General features: G+C 41.5%; 1 protein-coding gene across 2 annotated transcripts in view; it reads left to right on the top strand.

The window, feature by feature from the left end:
- Nucleotides 1-18,650, top strand: part of LOC134339359 (UV excision repair protein RAD23 homolog A-like) — a 59,388-nt gene that overhangs the window by 10,847 nt on the left and 29,891 nt on the right. Inside the window, exons 2-6 of one of the 2 annotated variants that reach the window (XM_063035791.1) lie at nucleotides 2,036-2,194; nucleotides 2,844-2,983; nucleotides 5,042-5,097; nucleotides 5,996-6,123; nucleotides 11,524-11,617. In XM_063035791.1, coding sequence (XP_062891861.1) covers nucleotides 2,036-2,194; nucleotides 2,844-2,983; nucleotides 5,042-5,097; nucleotides 5,996-6,123; nucleotides 11,524-11,617 — 577 coding nt within the window. Of the gene's footprint in view, nucleotides 1-2,035; nucleotides 2,195-2,843; nucleotides 2,984-4,942; nucleotides 5,098-5,995; nucleotides 6,124-11,523; nucleotides 11,618-18,650 lie in introns of both variants that reach the window. The other variant, XM_063035790.1, reaches the window with a different exon arrangement.

The raw sequence follows: 18,650 nt of genomic DNA, 5'->3' as shown, positions 1-18,650 counted from the left end.
ATATTGGTGTGAGCTAAATTATTGCTTCCTGGTGAACAGTAAAGTTGCATGGGTATTCATACAAGTAACAGTCATACTTTTCCTTAAAGGAACATTCAGACTTTTAACTTCATCCTTTCCCACTCCCAATTTCACCTATCACCTACCACCTTGTATTTCTTCCTCCCCTCCCCCAACCTTCTTAACCTAACTTCTCATTTTTTTCCAGTCCTGATGAAGGGTCTCAGCCCAAAATGTCGACTGTTTACTCTGTTTCATAGATGCTGCCTGGCCTGCTGTACTCTGTGGAGTTGGTCTTGTTACATACCTCAAGGAGATCTTGTGACTTTCTTGTGAGAATGATGTAATGGTCTTTTGGAGGTCACCTGATGTAATTTTCCCGCCGATGTGAGGTCACGTGATGACATGTTCACCACGGGTATAAAAGGGAAGACCTCTGGTGACGCAGTTAGTTTTCCAGCTAGAACGTTCGTCAGTGTCTCCGTTCCATTGTGTATTTGTTTTATGACGCAGTTTCATTTTTAAGATGGACTGTTACGTTCTGTTGCAAGGTATAATAGTGCTGGACTGGCAATTTCTGCTAGATTTGTTGATGTACCTTTTCAGTAGTATTGGAGAGTGAAAACTTTATCGAAGTACAGGACCTGAAGGATTAAGAGAAGTTGGTATTGTTCGGCAGTTTAATAAAGGATCGACCTTATTGAGTCTTCGTTGAAGAAGTAGCAACCTGCATCGAAGATAACCCTTGCCGAAAGAGCAAGGTAGTTCATGCAGGATTTGCTCTCTAGAAATTAAGATCAGTTGTTTTAAGCCGTTTATTTCCTTCATCGTGTATCCTTTGGACAGAACCAGCAAGAAAGTCGCGTCTATGAAGAAATCCTTCTCCAGAGAAGTCTCTCCCAATTGAATGTATAAATCTGTTGGACTTTCGAATTTACCATTTTAAGAACTGTGTTTGACTTTACCGCTGTAAGAACTGTTTTCGCATTTATCACTTTAAGAACCAGTACTGAGTGACGGTTTGTTGAACGGCTGCATAGCGGTTAACTTCGGGTTAAGGTTTTCGTTTGGTTTTTTATTGTTTATCCGTGTTTAATAAATGTTTGGTTGTTTTTATATAACCTGACTTGATTGATGTTTATTGTTGCCGGTTATGTAACAGTCTAAACACTCTTCACAAGTCAGATGTGGTCTTACCCAAAAGCCGTTGTTCCCTATTAACTCTCTCTTCCTGCCTAATGCTCTTGTAATTTGTCCTGTTGTCATTTAATACACTCCCGCAAAATCCATACTTATCCTTATCTATAACTATCTTGAAACTTAAGGAGTTGTGGTCAACACCAGGTCCAGTACAGTCCCTACTCTTGTTGGATTATCTACATATTGATTTAAGAAACCCTCCTAGATGCACCTAACAAATGTTTCCCCATCTAAACCACTTGCACGAAGAAAGGCCAGTTTCTATTAGGGAATCTGAATTCTCCCATGACAGCAGCCCTATTGTTTTTACACTTTTACTTAACCTATCAGCATATCTGTCCTCAATGCCCCAGTGGCTCTATTTGGGGGGGGTGGTCTGTAGCACAATCCCATCAGAGTGAATGCACCCTTTCTATTTTTGAATTCTCCCCATATAGATTCAATGGATGAGCCTTCTATTATATACTCTCTGAGTGAAGCTGTAAGATTGTCCCTCATTAGTAGTGTAACTCCCCCACCTCTTTTACCTCCCTCTCTATCTTTTTTAAAACATCGAGACCCTGGGATATTAAAAACCCATTTCTGTTCCTTTCTTAACCAAGTCTCTGTAATAGCCACAACATCGTAGTTTCATGACCTAAGTTCATCATACTCGTGTTTTTATTTTTATTTTTATTTTAAATTAAAGGTGTCAAGCTAAAAATATTCAAGAAATGCTAAACACAATATATAAGATGTTAATTTTATGTTCACTACTTGTAGTTAGGCTCATTGTTCTAATTATTCTCAATTATATATTTATTTGTCTTTTAATCTGCTGAATGTTATTTGGTAGGTGCAAGCACTGAAAGAATATATTGAAGCAGAGAAGGGCACCAGCTTCCCTGCTGCTTGTCAAAAGCTGATATATGCTGGAAAGATTTTAAGTAATGATGACCAACTCAAGCAGTACAAGATCGATGAGAAGAACTTCATTGTTGTTATGGTAACAAAGGTGTGCAATATTTTTGGTAATACAGTGGTTCCCTTTTCTATTTTAAGCCTTGTTGGGAGTAACATCTCCTGGGAGTCTTAAGCAGAATTCCAAAATAATTATTTCCCAGTTCACTGATTTGCTGCATGAATAGAGCAATCTGTCTTTCAAATTTAAATTCAAGTCCAACATGGGAAACCTGCGGGGCCATATCATCTGAGCAATACCATTCCCGTGATGGAACAGTCTTGATCAGCACCTCCAAAAATCCCTGAACTCTGTGTCCTCAGAACACTTATAAGGAGGAAGAACTATCGGTTTCCATTCTGACAACACAGCTCTCTAAGGTGTTCGTACCTGTATTCCAATCTGGGGAATTTATTGTTCAGATAAGGTTAATTAGCAAAGTGATTGAAACATTGCTGTAAAATTTGAAATTTGAGGTCCTAGCCAATATATCTATGTTTATTTACTGCTTTAAAATCTTTCATGTGGTTTTTTGCATTTGTGGAGGTGGAGTTTGTGGTTGGGAACTAATCAAAATTTGTGTTTCCTTTTATTTTCACAATCACATTATGCTAAAATAATTGATTCTCATATATCACAATGTGTAATGGTTTATAATTCAGTGGTCAATTAGAAGACATATTCCTTTTTCCAAAATCTGCAGCCTAAAGCTGCCTCCACAGAAGTGGGATCTGTTTCTTCAGTTGGGCCGTCATCCACCCTGTCCCAGTCGGAGGGAGACAAGCAGAATACAGATGAAGGAAGTCAAGCCCAAACTAATACCACCTCTGCGGCAATATCCAGGTATAAGAGGTTTAAAAAATCAAACCAATGTCTCTTGGCTTCTTTGAGGAACCAAGAGAAGTACCTAACTTTGTCCTTTATATTAAGTGGTAGACAATATCCTTTGTTTGTTGTATTATGCGGGTCCCTCTAAGCTTACCTTCATCATCTCTTATGAATCATTCATTTTATGATTGGAGATGGTGTATTCCTTGCTACACTGCAATGTCCGTTGGTTCCTTGGTTAAGGCACAATCATATCATTCCCAGTCTTAGATTGGCATTGGTGGGATTGTATAGATGGTACATTACTCTGGCCTGTGAGAAGGGGGAGCAGAAAAAGATAAAAATTAGCTTTAATTGTCATACGTACATCGAAACTTTGAGACACAGAGTGAAATGTGTCATTTGTGTCAATTACACAGTCCATGGATGTGCTTGGGGGCAAGTGTCACCATGCTTCTGGCATTAATGTAGCAAACCCACAACTCACTAACCCCAGCCTGTACACCTTTGGAATGTGGGAGGAATTTGGAGAACCCAGAGGAAACCCAGCGGTAACAGGGAGAATGTGCAAACACCTTACAGACATTGGGGGGACGGGGGTGGAATTAAACTCAATTGCTGGCGCCTTACAGTATTATGCTAACTGCTATTCTGTTTGCCTCAGTGAGTTTCCAGTTACTGATCACAGTTTCACAGTTCCCAACAGAAAGCAAGTGACAGCCAAATGAAGCAACTTGTAACTGAAATCAGGTTCCAGCATTAATTGTCCTTAGAGCATGTCAGATTTGTTAAATTTGGTTTCAGTTTAAAGTAAAATTGGGAATTTAAGCTTGTATCAGTAGAAAGAAAGCAGATATAAAGCTACACACATCAAAGTTGCTAGTGAACGCAGCAGGCCAGGCAGCATCTCTAGGAAGAGGTACAGTTGACGTTTCAGGCCTTAAAGTTTGCAGAGAAGACAATCTGCTTTCCTTGACTATACGTGACTTTAGTACCTCTCTGATATAGCTTACTCTCAGCTATTTCTGCGTTAGCTTATCTGAGTCATTTCTGAGTTATCTCAGATAGCCCATCTTTTGAAATATATTGATCTTTGCAGTGAATGTCAGTTTTGCTTGCCTTTTATTTTTATAAAAGAATATTCATTTTTATAAAAGAAAGTTCCAATTCTGGGAACAGGTGTATGGGAATCAACTCTCTGCAGTTCCTCTTCAAATTCTGGCTCTGTGATTGCAGTAACAACATTTTCCCATGGTGAAAATGGCTAATATGAGAGGGCATAATTTTAAGGTGTTTGGAGGAAAGTATATGTCAGGGGGGATGTCAGAGGTAAGTCCTTTACACAGAGAGTGGTGGGTGCATAGAGCACACTGACAGGGGTGGTGATAGAAGCAGATACGTTAGGGATATATAAGAAGCTCTTATATGGATGGTAGAAAAATGGACTATGTAGGACAGGAGTCCCCAACCTTTTTTGCACCGTGGACCGGTTTAATATTGACAATATTCTTGCGGACTGGCCGACGGGTTGGGGGGGGGGCGTGGGTGTTCGAGTTCAACAGTGCGTGACAGGGAATGAGGAAAGGTGCAGCTGCCTCATATTGCTTCATATCGCCAAGTCATATCGTTTCCTCGCGGCCTGGTAGCACATCTTTGCGGCCTGGTACCGGTCTGCAGCCCGGTGGTTGGGGACCACTGATGTAGGAGGGAAGGCTTAGATTAGCCTACAGTAGGTTAAAAGGTTGGCACAACATTGTGGGCCGAAGGGCCTGTAGTGTTCTAAAATTTTAGACAGACAAAGTATATCATCAGGTTGACAAAAGCAGATATTGTACTGACAGTGCACAGCATCAACTAATGTACATTGATGTGCAGGAGTCAGAACCAAACATGAAATAATATTAGTTAACTTTTAGGACATTTGAATATACTTAAAAGTACTGGTTTAAGATGCAATTAAATTTGTATTCACAGTTCAATGCCGCATTTTGGCAGTGACATGCTCTCTGCCCCACCAGTCAGTGATCTACTCCCTGCACAAGCATCAGTGATTGATTTACTCTCACAACCTAGTTTTCAGAGTGAAGCATTCGAGGATCTGCCCCATGACAATGATATTATGCCATCAGGTCAGTAAACTCATAGTTAGTATTTCATAAACATGGAGAAGGGGTGTGGGAATGGATTAAGAAACTGATATGCAAATAGCTTAGTGAAGATTTCTCTATTATTAATTTATGATTTGCTGTGCCATGCAAAGTCATTTGTAATAGTTGTAAAAGAGCTTCACACACAAGTTCTGGAGGAACTCGGTCAGGCAGCATCTATGGAGAGGAATAAACAGTTGATGGTTTGGGTCAGGATTTGAAAAGAAGGAGCAGAAGCCAGAATAAGAAGGTTGGGGGAGGGGGAGGAGTACATTGGAAGGTGATAGATGAGACTAGGTGGAGGGGGGAATGAAGTGAGAAGCTGGGGGGTGGGTGGGTGATAGATTCAAAAGGTAAAAGGTTGTAGAAGAAGGAACCTTGATAACAAAGGAGAGTGGATCATGAGAGAAAGGGAAGCAAGAGGGGCACCAGAGTGAGGTGTTAGGCAAATAAGTGAAATGTTAGGAGGGAGATCGATGGAGAGGGATGAATGGACAAGGCTGTAAAAGAGTGGTGAGGTGGTGACACAAGGAATGTATGTAGGAGTGATTCCCTGATCTTTTCAGTATTATTAATGGCAGAGAATTAATGCCGCATTTTCTCAAATAAGGTGCTGTGTAGAGACTGTTTGTTACCGCTCTCTGTTTCTCATCTACTTACTTTGGTAACATTATTAAATCAGTACTACCTGTGTGATGTTGTGGGTGCAATTCTTAAATATGTAATCTTACAATATATTTTGAACAATGTGTTTCCTTTAGTAATTGTTGCTGTCAGTAGTGATACTGAAAGGTGTAATTTTGGCAGTGATCGGCAGTACACCCCAGAAAACTATTTATATTCTTAAGTGTCTAATTGGCTTATTCTTTCCTGTTCACAGAGAGGAACGCAGCTTATGAGACAATGGTGTCTGAAATTATGTCAATGGGTTATGATCGTGAAGAGGTGGTGGCAGCATTAAGGACAAGCTTCAATAATCCACACAGGGCGGTGGAATACCTGCTGACGGTAAGGGCTGTGGGTGTGTTAGAGTATCTGACTGTGTGTGCATGTGCTGGATGTTGCTCAACCTTAATCAATGCAGCTTTATCTGATTGTTCCAGGTAAACCAATGCATGTCACGTGTAGCTCAGAAAGGAGCACCTTCACTTGTGTCAGAAACCTGGCTAAATAGTATCTCATTGTTGAATGTGCTGACGATGCTTTAGATGTAATGTTAAATTAAGGCCTTGCCTGTTCTGTCCCAGAGTTGCAAAATTAAAGATTTAGTGTCTTGATTAATACATGTTCCTCAACCAATGCCAAAATCATATGACCTAATCATTGCCACTTTGCCCGAAGCAAATTGTCTGCTGTACTTTCAATATTGCAAGACTTTTTTTAACTGAAAGATGTCATTCAAACTACTGTTTTCTGGATAGTACAATGTTTTAAAGGTATTTTTTCAGGATCTGGACATTGTTGACAAAGCTAACATTTCTTGCCCATCACTAATTGTGCTTGAGAAGTGGTAGTGAGCTGGAGATCTTCATGTGAAGATACTTCCATGGTGGTGTTAAGTGATGGTGTAGAGCAGACTTACCAGGGTGCTGCCTGGAATAAAGAGAGCCTGTTTTATAAAGATAAGGTAGGACTCTTCTTTGGGTGAAGAAAGATGAGAGGTGACTTTATAGAGCTGTAAAAGATAATGAGGCATAGACAGAGTGGTCAGCCATTGCCTTTTTTTGAGGGTAAAATGGCTAATACAAAATGGCATAACTTTAAGCTGACTCGAGGAAAGTATAAAGGAGATTCAGAAGTAGTTTTTAACTCAGAGTTGTGGGTGCATAGAATGCAGTGCCAGGATACATTAGGGACATTTAAGAAACTCTTAGAGAGACACGTAGATTATAGAAAAGTGGAGGGCTATGTGGAAGGGAGTGGTTAGACTGATCTTAGAGTAGGTTAAAAGAACAGCATAACATAGTGGGTCAAAGGGGATCCACTGTGCTGTAATGTTCTATGTCATGTGTTCTATGTGTTCTCCATGGCAGTGTTAAGTGGGGAATGATGGGATTTGGAACTAATGAAAATGCAATGGTGATATATTTTTATGTTAGGGCAATGTGCAGCCTCTGCTTTGTGATAGAAATCATGGGTTTATGAGGTACATACATAGACAAGTAGCCAAGACACATCTTGTACCTGAAAACCCGAGGCAAATAATTGTAATCCATTTTGTAGGTGGTACAGATTAGTCTGTATGACCAAGGAGTTACACTGTAGAACTGCTGCCTCACGGCTCCAGAGATCTAAATGGAATCCTGATCCATGGTGCTTTCTGTGTGGGGTTTGCCCTTTTCTCGCTGTTACCATCAGGTAGGAGGTACAGAAGCCTGAAGGCACACACTCAGCGATTCAGGAACAGCCTTTTCCCCTCTGTCATCCGATTCCTAAATGGACATTGAACCTTTGGACACTTCCTCCATTTTTTAATATATAGTATTTCTGTTTTTTTGTACGATTTTTAATCTATTCAATATATGTATACTGTAATTGATTTACATATTTATTTATTATTGTTATTATTTTATTTTGTTTTTTTCCTTCTATTTTAGGTATTGCATTGAACTGCTGCTGATAAATTAACAAATTTCATGTCACATGCCAGTGATAATAAACCTTGATTCTGATCTTCTCCCTGTGACTGTGTAGATTTCTTCCGTGTACGCAGGTTTCATCCCACATCCCAGACTTATGGGTTTGGAGGTTAATTGACCCATTGTCAGTTGCCCCAAGTGTACAGATGAGTGGTTGAGCAACAGACACAAAATGCTGGAGAAACTCAGCAGACCAGGCAGCACCTAGGAAAAGAGTACATTGGACATTTCGGGCTGACAGGACTGGAGAGAAAGGCTGAGGAGTAGATTTAAAAGGAGAGGGGAGGGGAGAAAGAAACACAAGGTGATAGGTGAAACCCAAAGCGGGGAGGATGAAGTAAAGAGCTGGGAAGTTGATTGGTGAAAGAGACAGAAGGCCATGGAAGAAAGAAAAGGCGGGAGGGGGGGCACCAGAGCGAGGCAATGGGTGGGTGAGGAGATCAGGTGAGAGAGGGAAAAGTGCATTACCATAAGTTTGACCATCCCTCTCCGACCTTCCCCTGTTTGAGGCAGAACGTTCTGTCTTCAGTAAGGGCCTCACCTTTTCCCCCCTGCTCCCACATCTCAGCGAGTTCTGGGCCTGCCAGGTGCTGAGCTCTTCTTCCGCTGCCTCTGTCTCTGAGCCTATTTCTTTGGCAAGGACTCTCCACCCTGCACCGATGACCTCTTCTCCCATCTCCAACCCTCCTCCTCTTCCTGGACACCCCGCCCTGTTCTCCTGCCTGCTCTGGACCTTTTCATTGCCAACTGCTGATGGAACATTAACCATCTAGACTTTAACACTCCTCGCTCCTGATCCAACCTCACTCCTTCTGAACACTCGGCTCTCCACTCTCTCCGCAATCCTAACCTCACCATCAAACCCGCAGATAAGGGAGGTGCTGTAGCAGTCTGGCATACTGACCTCTACCTTGCTGAGGCCCAATTCCCACTTTCAGACACTCCTCTTACTTAACCCTTGACAGGACCCCACTAGGGAGCACCAGGCTATTGTCTCCCACACCATCACCAACCTTATTGACTCTGGGGATCTCCCATCCACCACCACCAACCTCATAGTCCCTGCATCCTGAACCTCCTGTTTCTACTTCCTACCCAAGATCCACAAATCCGCTTGTCCAGGTAGACCCATTATTTCAATTTGTTCCTACCCCACTGAACTCCTATTGGCATACCTCAACTCTGTTTTAAACCCCCCCCCCAGTTCAGACTCTTTCTACCTACATCTGTGACACTTCACATGCCTTGGATCTTTTCAAAGATTTCAGGTTCCCTGGCCCCTATCATTTTATTTTTACCATACATGCCCAGTCCCTATACACCTCCATCCCCCATGAGGAAGGCCTCAAAGGACACCAGACCTAACCAGTTCCCCTCTAGCACCACTCTCCTCCGCCTAGCAGAACTTGTCCTCACTCTAAATAATTTCTCCTTTGGCTCCTCCCACTTCCTTCAAACAAAAGGGGAGCCATGGGCACTCGCATGGGTTCTAGCTATGTCTGCCTGTTTGTTGGCTATGTGGAACAGTCTATGTTCCAAGCCTACACTAGTGACCATCCCGCACTTTTCCCACACTACATCCTGCACCCATGCTGAAGTTGTTGACTTCATCCACTTTGCCTCCAACTTTACCTGCCCTCAAATTTACCTGGTCCATTTCAGACACCTCCCTCCCCTTTCTCAATCTCACTGTCTCTATCTCTGGAGATAGCTTATCCACTGATGTCTATTCTAAACCCACAGACTCTTACAGCTACCTGGACCTTACCTTGTTCCACCTGTTACTTGTAAAAACGTCATCCCCTTCTCTCAATTCCTCCGTCTTCGCCATATCTGCTCTCAGGGTGAGGCTTTTCGTTCTAGAAGAAGGCAATGTCCTTCTTTTTTCAAAGAAAGGGGCTTCCCTTCCTCCACTGTCAACGCTGTCCTTAACCACATCTCTTCCATTTCATGCATGTCTGCTCTTACTCCATCCTCCCAGGGATAGGGTTCCTCTTGTCCTCATCTCCCACCCCATCAGCCTCTGCGTACAGCACATAATTCTCTGAAACTCCTGTCACCTCCCTTGGTGTTCCACCACCAAGCACATCATTCCCTCCCCCCCACTTTTTGCTTTCCACAGAGATCGCTTCCTGCATGACTCCCTTATCCATTCATGTCTCTGATCTCCCTCTTGGCACTTATCCTTGCAAGCAGAACAAGTATTACAACTTGCCCCTACACTTCCTCCCTCACCACCATTCTTGCCATAGAGGGAGTACAAAGAAGGTTCACCAGATTGATTCCTGGGATGGCAGGACTTTCATATGATGAAAGACTGGATCGACTAGGCTTATACTCTCTGGAATTTAGAAGATTGAGGGGGGATCTGATTGAAACGTATAAAATTCTAAAGGGATTGGACAGGCTAGATGCAGGAAGATTGTTCCCGATGTTGGCGAAGTCCAGAACGAGGGGTCACAGTTTGAGGATAAAGGGGAAGCTTAGGACCGAGATGAGGAAAAACTACTTCACACAGAGAGTGGTGACTCTGTGGAATTCTTTGCCACAGGAAACAGTTGAGGCCAGCTCATTGGCTATATTTAAGAGGGAGTTAGATAAGGCCCTTGTGGCTAAAGGGATCGGGGGTATGGAGAGAAGGCAGGTATAGGGTTCTGAGTTGGATGATCAGGCATGATCATACTGAATGGCGGTGCAGGCTCGAAGGGCCGAATGGCCTACTCCTGCACCTATTTTCTATGTTTCTATGTTTCTAAAAAGTCCTGTCAGATGAGGTCATATACTGTGTTTGGTGCTCCCGGAGTGGCCTCCTGTATACTGGTGAGACCTGACGTAGATTTGGAGACTGCTTCGTCGAATATTTACACTCTGTCCGTCAGTAAAAGCAGGACCTCCCAGTTGCCATCCATTTTAAATCCACTTTCCATTCCCATTCCGATATGTCCAACCACGGCCTCCCCCACTGTCATGATGAGGCCACACTTAGGCTGGAGGAACAACACCTTATATTCCATTTTAGTAGCCTCCAACCTGATGGCGTGATCATAGGTTTCTCAAACAAATGGTAATGCGCTCCACCCCCTCCCACTTCACCATTTCCCATCCCCTGTTCCCTTTTCTCACCTTATCTCCTGACCCACTCATCGCCTCCCCCGGTGCTCCTCCCCCTTTTCTTTCTTCCTTGGACTTCTATCTCTTTCACCAATCAATTTCCCAGCTCTTTACTTCATCCTTCCCCCTCTAGGTTTCACCTATCACCTTGTGTTTCTCTCTCCCCTCCCCCAACTTTTAAATCTACCCCTCAGCCTTTTGTTCAGTCCTGCCGAAGAGTTTCGGTCTGAAAAGTCGATTGTACTGTTTTCCTAGATGCTGTCGGGTCTGCTGAGTTGCTCCAGCATCTTTGTGTGTTGCTTGGAAGTCCAGCATCTTCAGAATTTCTCTTGTTTGAGATGAGTGGTTGAATCTGGATGGAGCTGATGGAAGTGGATGGAAAATAAAGTAAGATGAGTGTAGGGGCAGTAAAAATGAGTACTGAGGATTGGTGTGACTCAGTGGGCAGAGAGACCTGTTTCTATGCTGTATGACTCTACAACCCGTTTATGTGTTGATGATCTTATCGTGATGGTGTGATTCTGACACAGAGTAAGTTACTGAGGAGAGAGAGTATTGAAAATGCAGCAATTATACAAAATGCCAAGTCTCAGTGCTGTAGAATTAGTTTTTTTATCTTTTCAGCAGAGGCACATTGAATCTCTTTTCTTGTTCACAGGGTATGCCTGATAGTCTAATGAGTCCGGTGGAGGAGAGTACAGCACCTCAAGATTGTCTTGAATCTGGTCAGGAATCTAACCCAGAAATACTAGGCAAGGAGTACCACTTTTTGTAAATAATTTGACAAAACTCTTCTTGTTTACCTTGGTTACATATACAGAAAACGGTGCCCTGTCCCATTGGTGTACAGTAGAATGTCATGGGCCATCTTGCATGGTCATCATTTGAGCTGGTGACAGTTGTTGCTACGTGAGATCAAGACTAATAGCTGAACCTCATTTTCATAGAAGACAGAATATTACAGCACAGTACAAGCCCCTTGACTCATGACGTTTGCTGACCTTTCAAACCACTATTAAGATCAATTTAACTCTTTCCTGCTACATATCTCTCCATTTTTCTCCATAGTTACAATGGTAGAAAAACATATAGTCACACAAAAATAACAGCCAAAGCCCTTGAGTGGCATGGCCTGCAGATTAATGGTGCATGAGATGTTGACCTGGAATCGTATCTCTGCAAGAACAAGCATGCAGTAGTTCTTCATTTCTGCCACAGACGAACACAATCCAGCTTGTCTTCCACTGTGGAACAGTGGTGGGTAACACCGATGGGAGTGCCAGCCCTCAACCCAGCATGGACTCCAGTGTGCCCGCCGTGCCTCTGCACTCTCCCACACCATCTCCAGAGTCTTCTCCCCTGGGTGGCTGCAACAGGCAACATCGTGGCATGAGAGCTTGGTCTGGGTGACAATCAAGGCCACACAGCTCCCCCACTGTTGGTCTTTCCAATGAATCAGTAAACTGGACATTTAGTATTCTACATTACCAATGTCTGACAGGGTCTTGCGATCTTGAGGTAATTGTCAAAGACAATCATTTGCACCATCTATTGGACCGCACACCACCTCTGCTGACTGTCTCTGATGCCTTCTTCCCTGGGTAGTTGTAGCAGGTGACAACACGGTTTGCAGCAAGTCCAGCTCCATTGCTATTCAGCAACTCTTTATTGGGGTAAACCTGTAGTACTTGATGTTCGTAATATCCAGCAGTGTCTTTCGATACTCAAAAAGTTGTTTATGTGCGAACAGCTATACCATTGGCTGGACTACCCTACCTCTCTCACTTTACCCTCACAAGATATGTTCTCCAATTCAGATAACAGCTTGGGAAATCTCTCCATACCTTCTCTAAAGCCTTTTCATCCTTTAAAAGACGACTGCAACTGAATACAATATTCCAAATGTGGTGCAACCAGAGTTTATAGAGCTACAACATTACCTTGCAGCTTTTGAGCTCAGTCTCCTGGCTAGTGAAGGCCACACACCATACACCTTCTTAACAACTTTACCAGCTTGCACAGGAGCTTTGAGGGATCTAATGACACGGGGAAGCCATTCTGTACACTACGCTTATCAGTCTCCTTCCTGTATCCTGTTGTCTTTCACAGTCCTATTAACTATTCCTTGATTCTCCTGCCTCCCACTTACTAAGGGAGGGAAATTTAACCAATTATGCTACCAGCACATCTTTGGGATGTGGGAAGATACTGGAGCACCCAGGAGAAACCCACTTGGTTACAGGGAGAGCTTGTAAGCTCCACACAAGCAACACTGAGTTCAGAATCAAACCCGGCTTACTCTTTGTTTCATTTTTAAAATTTCCAACTACTTTGCTTTCATATTCTGTTGTCTTCTTTATCAACAAATTCATTTATCCTTTGTTGATTCGTAAAAGGCTCCAGCAATAATATTTGAGAAAAATGCTATCCAGCAATCCCTGTTAGACATATATCTGAACATCAGAAATAGAAACAGAAAATGTTGGGGTTACTAAGTAGGTGAGGTAGCATCTGAAGGGAGAAGATTTGAGGTAAACTTATGGATTCCCCTGCGCCTGACCGACTGCTTTTTGTTCAAGTTCAAGTTTAATTATCATTCAACCATACGTGAATACAGCTGAATGAAATAGCGCTCCTGTGGGGCCAAGGTGCAAAATATACATAGTGTAAAGTATGTGTAACACAATAAAGATAGCAAGCGACCATATAGTCAGTCAAAAAAAATACAGCCTAAGCGGCATGTCCCACAAATTGATGGTGCAGTCCCTGGCAGTATGCATACGATGCAAGCATGCATGCACAGACAGAATCCAGTTTGTCATTACACCATTTGAACACTGGGAGATGCCAGCCCCCAACCAAGTATGGATACCGCTTTACACTGCCTCCGGCATCTGCTCTCCTGGATTGCAGCAGCAGGCAAGCCCATGGCTTGAGGCCTAGTCTTTGCTATGGCTGAGGCTTTGCTGCTCTCTTGCAGTCTGTTGCATCAACAAACAAGGGAAATGGGCCTGTGGTATTGTAAATTATCATGTCCAACTGGATCTTGCGATCGCAAGATTGAAGTCCAAAACAATCACCCACTGTTACACTGCATGCTGCCTTTGTACACTATCTCTGATGCCCTCAATGCCTTCCTATAGTAAGCAGCAAGATGGTCTGCACCAAGATCAGCTCCTCTGCCAATGAGCAGCTTGCTGATGAGGTAGATCTTCAGTATCCAAAGTTCTTAAAGTCCAGCATTGTCTTGCGATCGTAAAAAAGACAAAAACACCTTTGCCATGAACTATATGCCATTCAGCTTAATGTCAGTCATCAGGAACATTCTGGAACAATTGTTACAGAAATGATATAAAAAAATTTTGAATAACGTGTAGAAAGAAACGATGGGGTTTTATAAAAGGAAAATAATCTTACCAAATTTCTTGTGAGTTCTTTTGAGAATGTAATAAAGTATAGTTAGTAGATATAGTGTATTTAGATTGCAAAAAAATCATTCAAACTCTTATTGTATAAAATGTCACTGGATAAGATAAAGATGAAGTTCAATATATTAATTCCAGTGTCCTCAATTTATGTCACGGCTATAAGTCTTAACCTTTATAGGTGTCTACAGTAACCTCACTTTAGGGAGGTTATACTGTATTAACCTATATTTCAAGGACTAATTTGCTTAACAAACTGAATCTCATTTCCAAAAGAGAGTCAAGATGTTAATAGTTACTATTTTGTAAGATATATTTCCCCTCTCACACAAGGATGCAATGCTTTCTGTTAATGAAGTAGCTTAACCATAGTTATTTTATTTTAAGTGGAACACATTGTATTTTGAGAAATAAATTTTTCTTTAAATTTATTTTATTTTATTTTATTTGGAAAAGGTGTTCGCAAGTATTACACAAACTATTTTACATAAAAAACCTTTTCCATTTTTTATATATATATAAATCTTTTTCTTTACTTGTATTAATTCCACATTTTCCAGAAATAAAACAGTGAACATTCGAACCAAGGGAGCTTACGTTAACACTATTACTATGTTGATGAGGAAAGCAGTATGAACCTTTAGGAGAGTCACCTAAAGTCTGTTCACATTGGGGTTATAAATTCAATCCATTTATTTCAAACTTGATAAAATTTTTCTGTTTGAATTCTCAGAGAGTAAGTCATCTTTTCCATTTTAAATATTTCCAAAATAATTTCATGCCGATCTTCTAATGTAGGTGATGTTGGATTTAGCCACTTCCTGGTGATTGATTTCTTACTTGCCGCTAAAAGGGCCTGCAGCAGCTTTATATCTTTCTTCTGTTTCAAAAACAATACATGCCCCAAATAGAGAGTCTCCAAGTTCAGAGGTATCTGAGTCTTAAATACCTTAACTAATGTTCTGTAAATACCTTTCCGATATAAACTTAATTTAGGGCAATCCCAAAAAATATGGAAATGATTTGCCTCCTTGGAGCCACACCTTCTCCAACACGCCATGTTTGTGTCTTTATATTTTTCCGGGTATGGGGTCTTGAAGTAACTCATAATATTTTTCCAGCAATATTCTCTCCAAACCAAAGAGTTAGTTGAAGACCACTGAAAGCTGCATATTTTCCCCCAAGCCTCCTCTGAAAGTATCAACCCCGCTTCTTCTTCCCACTTCTCTTTAATATACAACGTGTTTTCATTTTTGGTATGAGGGCTTTATGTAATCGAGAAATTGATTTACTTGGTATTGAGCTGTAAGCCGATTTCAGAATCTTGAAAAATTCTAATTCTGCTGTTGATAAGTCTGTATATCTACAACTCTGGTTAACATGACGTCGTACTTGCAGGTACCTAAAAAAATCATTGTGTTCTAGGCCGTATTTATCCCGCAGGGATTGAGAACTTTGTAATGCACTTTTATGTGTGAATGAGAGGTAGGTTATAAGACCTTTCTTTATCCATAGTTCAAATCTTTTTATCTCCTCTGCTGGGAAGGAATTCGGTATCATAAGCACACCATCTGAAAAGTTTTCACATGTTGTAGATTCCACATGAATTAGCCACTTTCTGCTATACTTTTAGTGTGAGATTTATCCAGCTGTTTTTAATCTTTTCCAATTGGGCTATCAATCCTTTGTCCGCAATTGAGGCCTGTAGAGGAAAACTGTCAATCAATCCAAATTCTATTTCCTTTCATCTAGCCTTGTATTCCCTATTGCACCAATATAACAGAGGGGTTATCTGTGAAGCATAAAAATAGTTTCTCAAGCAAGGAAGTGCCATACCTCCTCCTCCTTTTCCTAACTGTAAAGTGTTAAATCTTTCCTTGCCAGATAAAGCGGGAAATCCATTTGTTCCATTCCCTGAATTGATTATTGTCTACCCCCACAAGTGAAGTCCGGAAAAAGTAAAGTAACTGAGGGAGAATATTCATTTTTATGGTATTTATCCTTGAATTAGACTTAAAAAGGAATAAGATTCCATCTATGTATATCTGCTTTTATCTCTGAAATTAATGGCCCATAATTTACCTGTGACAACGTTGAAAGCTCTTTTGGCAGGATTATTCCTAAATATTTTAATGATTTAGCTTCCCACTTAAGATCATATGTACCCTGCAGTTTTTTGGATGCTGTATAATTTAGGGACATAACTTGTATTTTCATTACATTAATTTTATACCCTGATACTTTCCCAAACTCATCCAACAGTGTAAACAATCCTATGAATGATTTTTTTGTTCATTCAAATAGACTAAGACGTCATCTGCGAATAGCGCCACTTTCTGTTCAATCCCTGCCACCTTGACACCTTTTACAATTTTGCTCTGTCTTATTAGTTGGGCAAGAGGTTCAATGTATAGTGCAAAGAGGAAAGGGGAAATTGGGCATCCATGTCTAGTTCCTCTCTCTAAGATAAAAGAGTCAGAGAGGTTCCCGTTTATCTTAAATCGAGCTGTAGGGGTGTCATATAAAGTCTGGATTACTTTAATAAACTTTTCTTGAAAGCCGAATCTTTCTAACACTTTATATAGGAATACCCATCTAACTGAATCAAAAGCTTTCTCGGCCTCTAATCCCACTACCATTGTCTCTGTCCCGTTCTTAGTAACCTGTTCTAGTATGTGTAAAGTTCTCCGTATGTTGTCCTGAGTTTGCCTTTGCTGGATGAATCCAGTCTGGTCTTAAGTGGATGAGGCCAGGTAGAAGCTTTTCCAGTCTACAAGCTAATATAGATGTAAGTAATTTATAATTATTTATAACCAATCTATTAGAGTTTTTCGAGGAGGTTACCGGGAAAGTGGATGAAGGGAAGGCAGTGGATATTGTCTACATGGACTTCAGTAAGGTCTTTGACAAGGTCCCACATGGGAGGTTAGTTAGGAAGATTCAGTCGCTAGAGATGTAGTAAATTTACAGTCATGGAGAGGTAGTAAATTGGATTAGACATTGGCTCAATGGAAGAAGCCAGAGAGTGCTAGTGGAGGATTGCTTCTCTGAGTGGAGGCCTGTGACTAGTGGTGTACCACAGAGATCAGTGCTGGGTCCATTGTTATTTCTCATCTATATCAATGATCTGGATGATAATGTGGTAAATTGGATCAGCAAATTTGCTGGTGATACAAAGACTGGAGGTGTAGTGGACAGTGAGGAAGGTTTTCAAAGCTTACAGACGGATTTGAACCAGCTGGAAAAATGGGCTGAAAAATGGCAGATGGAGTTTAATGCAGACAAGTGTGAGGTATTGCACTTTGGAAGGACAAACCAAGGTAGAACATACAAGGTAAATGGTAGGGCACTGAGGAGTGCAGTAGAACAGAGGGATCTGGGAATACAGATACAAAATTCCCTAAAAGTGGCATCACAGGTAGATAGGGTCGTAAAGAGAGCTTTTGGTACATTTGGCCTTTATTAATCAAACTATTGAGAATGTATAAGGTATTGATGAGGTTATATAAGGTTTTGGTGAGGACGAATTTGGAGTATTGTGTGCAGTTTTGGTCACCAAATTACAGGAAGGATATAAATAAGGTTGAAAGAGCGCAGAGAAGGTTTACAAGGTTGTTGCCGGGACTTGAGAAACTGAGTTACAGAGAAAGGTTGAATAGGCTAGGACTTTATTTCCTGGACTGTAGAAGAATGAGGGGAGATTTGATAGAGATATATAAAATTATGTTGGGTATAGATAGAGTGAATGCAAGTAGACTTTTTCCACTGAGGCGAGGGGAGAAAAAAACCAGAGGACATGGGTTAAGGGTGAAGGGGGAAAAGTTTAAAGGGAACATGGGGGGGTCTTCTTCACACAGAGAGTGGTGGGAGTGTGGAATGAGCTGCCAGAAGAAGTGGTAAATGTGGGCTCACTTTTAACATTTAAGAAAAACTTGGATGGGTACATGGATGAGAGGTGTATGGAGGGATATGGTCCGTGTGCAGTGGGACTAGGCAGAAAAATGGTTCGACAGAGCCCAGAAGGGCCAAAAGGCCTGTTTCTGTGCTGTAATGTTCTATGGTTCTATAATCCAAATTAAGGACACTGACTGATATTCTAGTTTATCTTTACCCTCTTTAGGAATAACTGAGATAATCACCTCTCTCCAGGAAGGTGGAATTTCTCCTCTCTGTAAGATCCAATTAAAGGTGTTAAGTAATAATGGAGCTAACTGTAACTTCAGCGATTTGTACCACTCTGAGGTAAACCCACCAGAACCTGCAAACTTTCCGGCCTTTAATCTAAAGATAGCCCCACGTTCAGTTCTTTGGCAGTTACTGGTTCTAATAGTCATTCATTTTGTAAATCTGTGAGTTTATA

Source organism: Mobula hypostoma, chromosome 29, assembly GCF_963921235.1.
Source record: "Mobula hypostoma chromosome 29, sMobHyp1.1, whole genome shotgun sequence".
In the NCBI taxonomy this organism is placed as follows: domain Eukaryota; kingdom Metazoa; phylum Chordata; class Chondrichthyes; order Myliobatiformes; family Myliobatidae; genus Mobula; species Mobula hypostoma.
The sequence above is the reverse complement of the archived record's forward strand: the minus strand, read 5'-3'. Positions and strand labels throughout refer to the sequence as shown.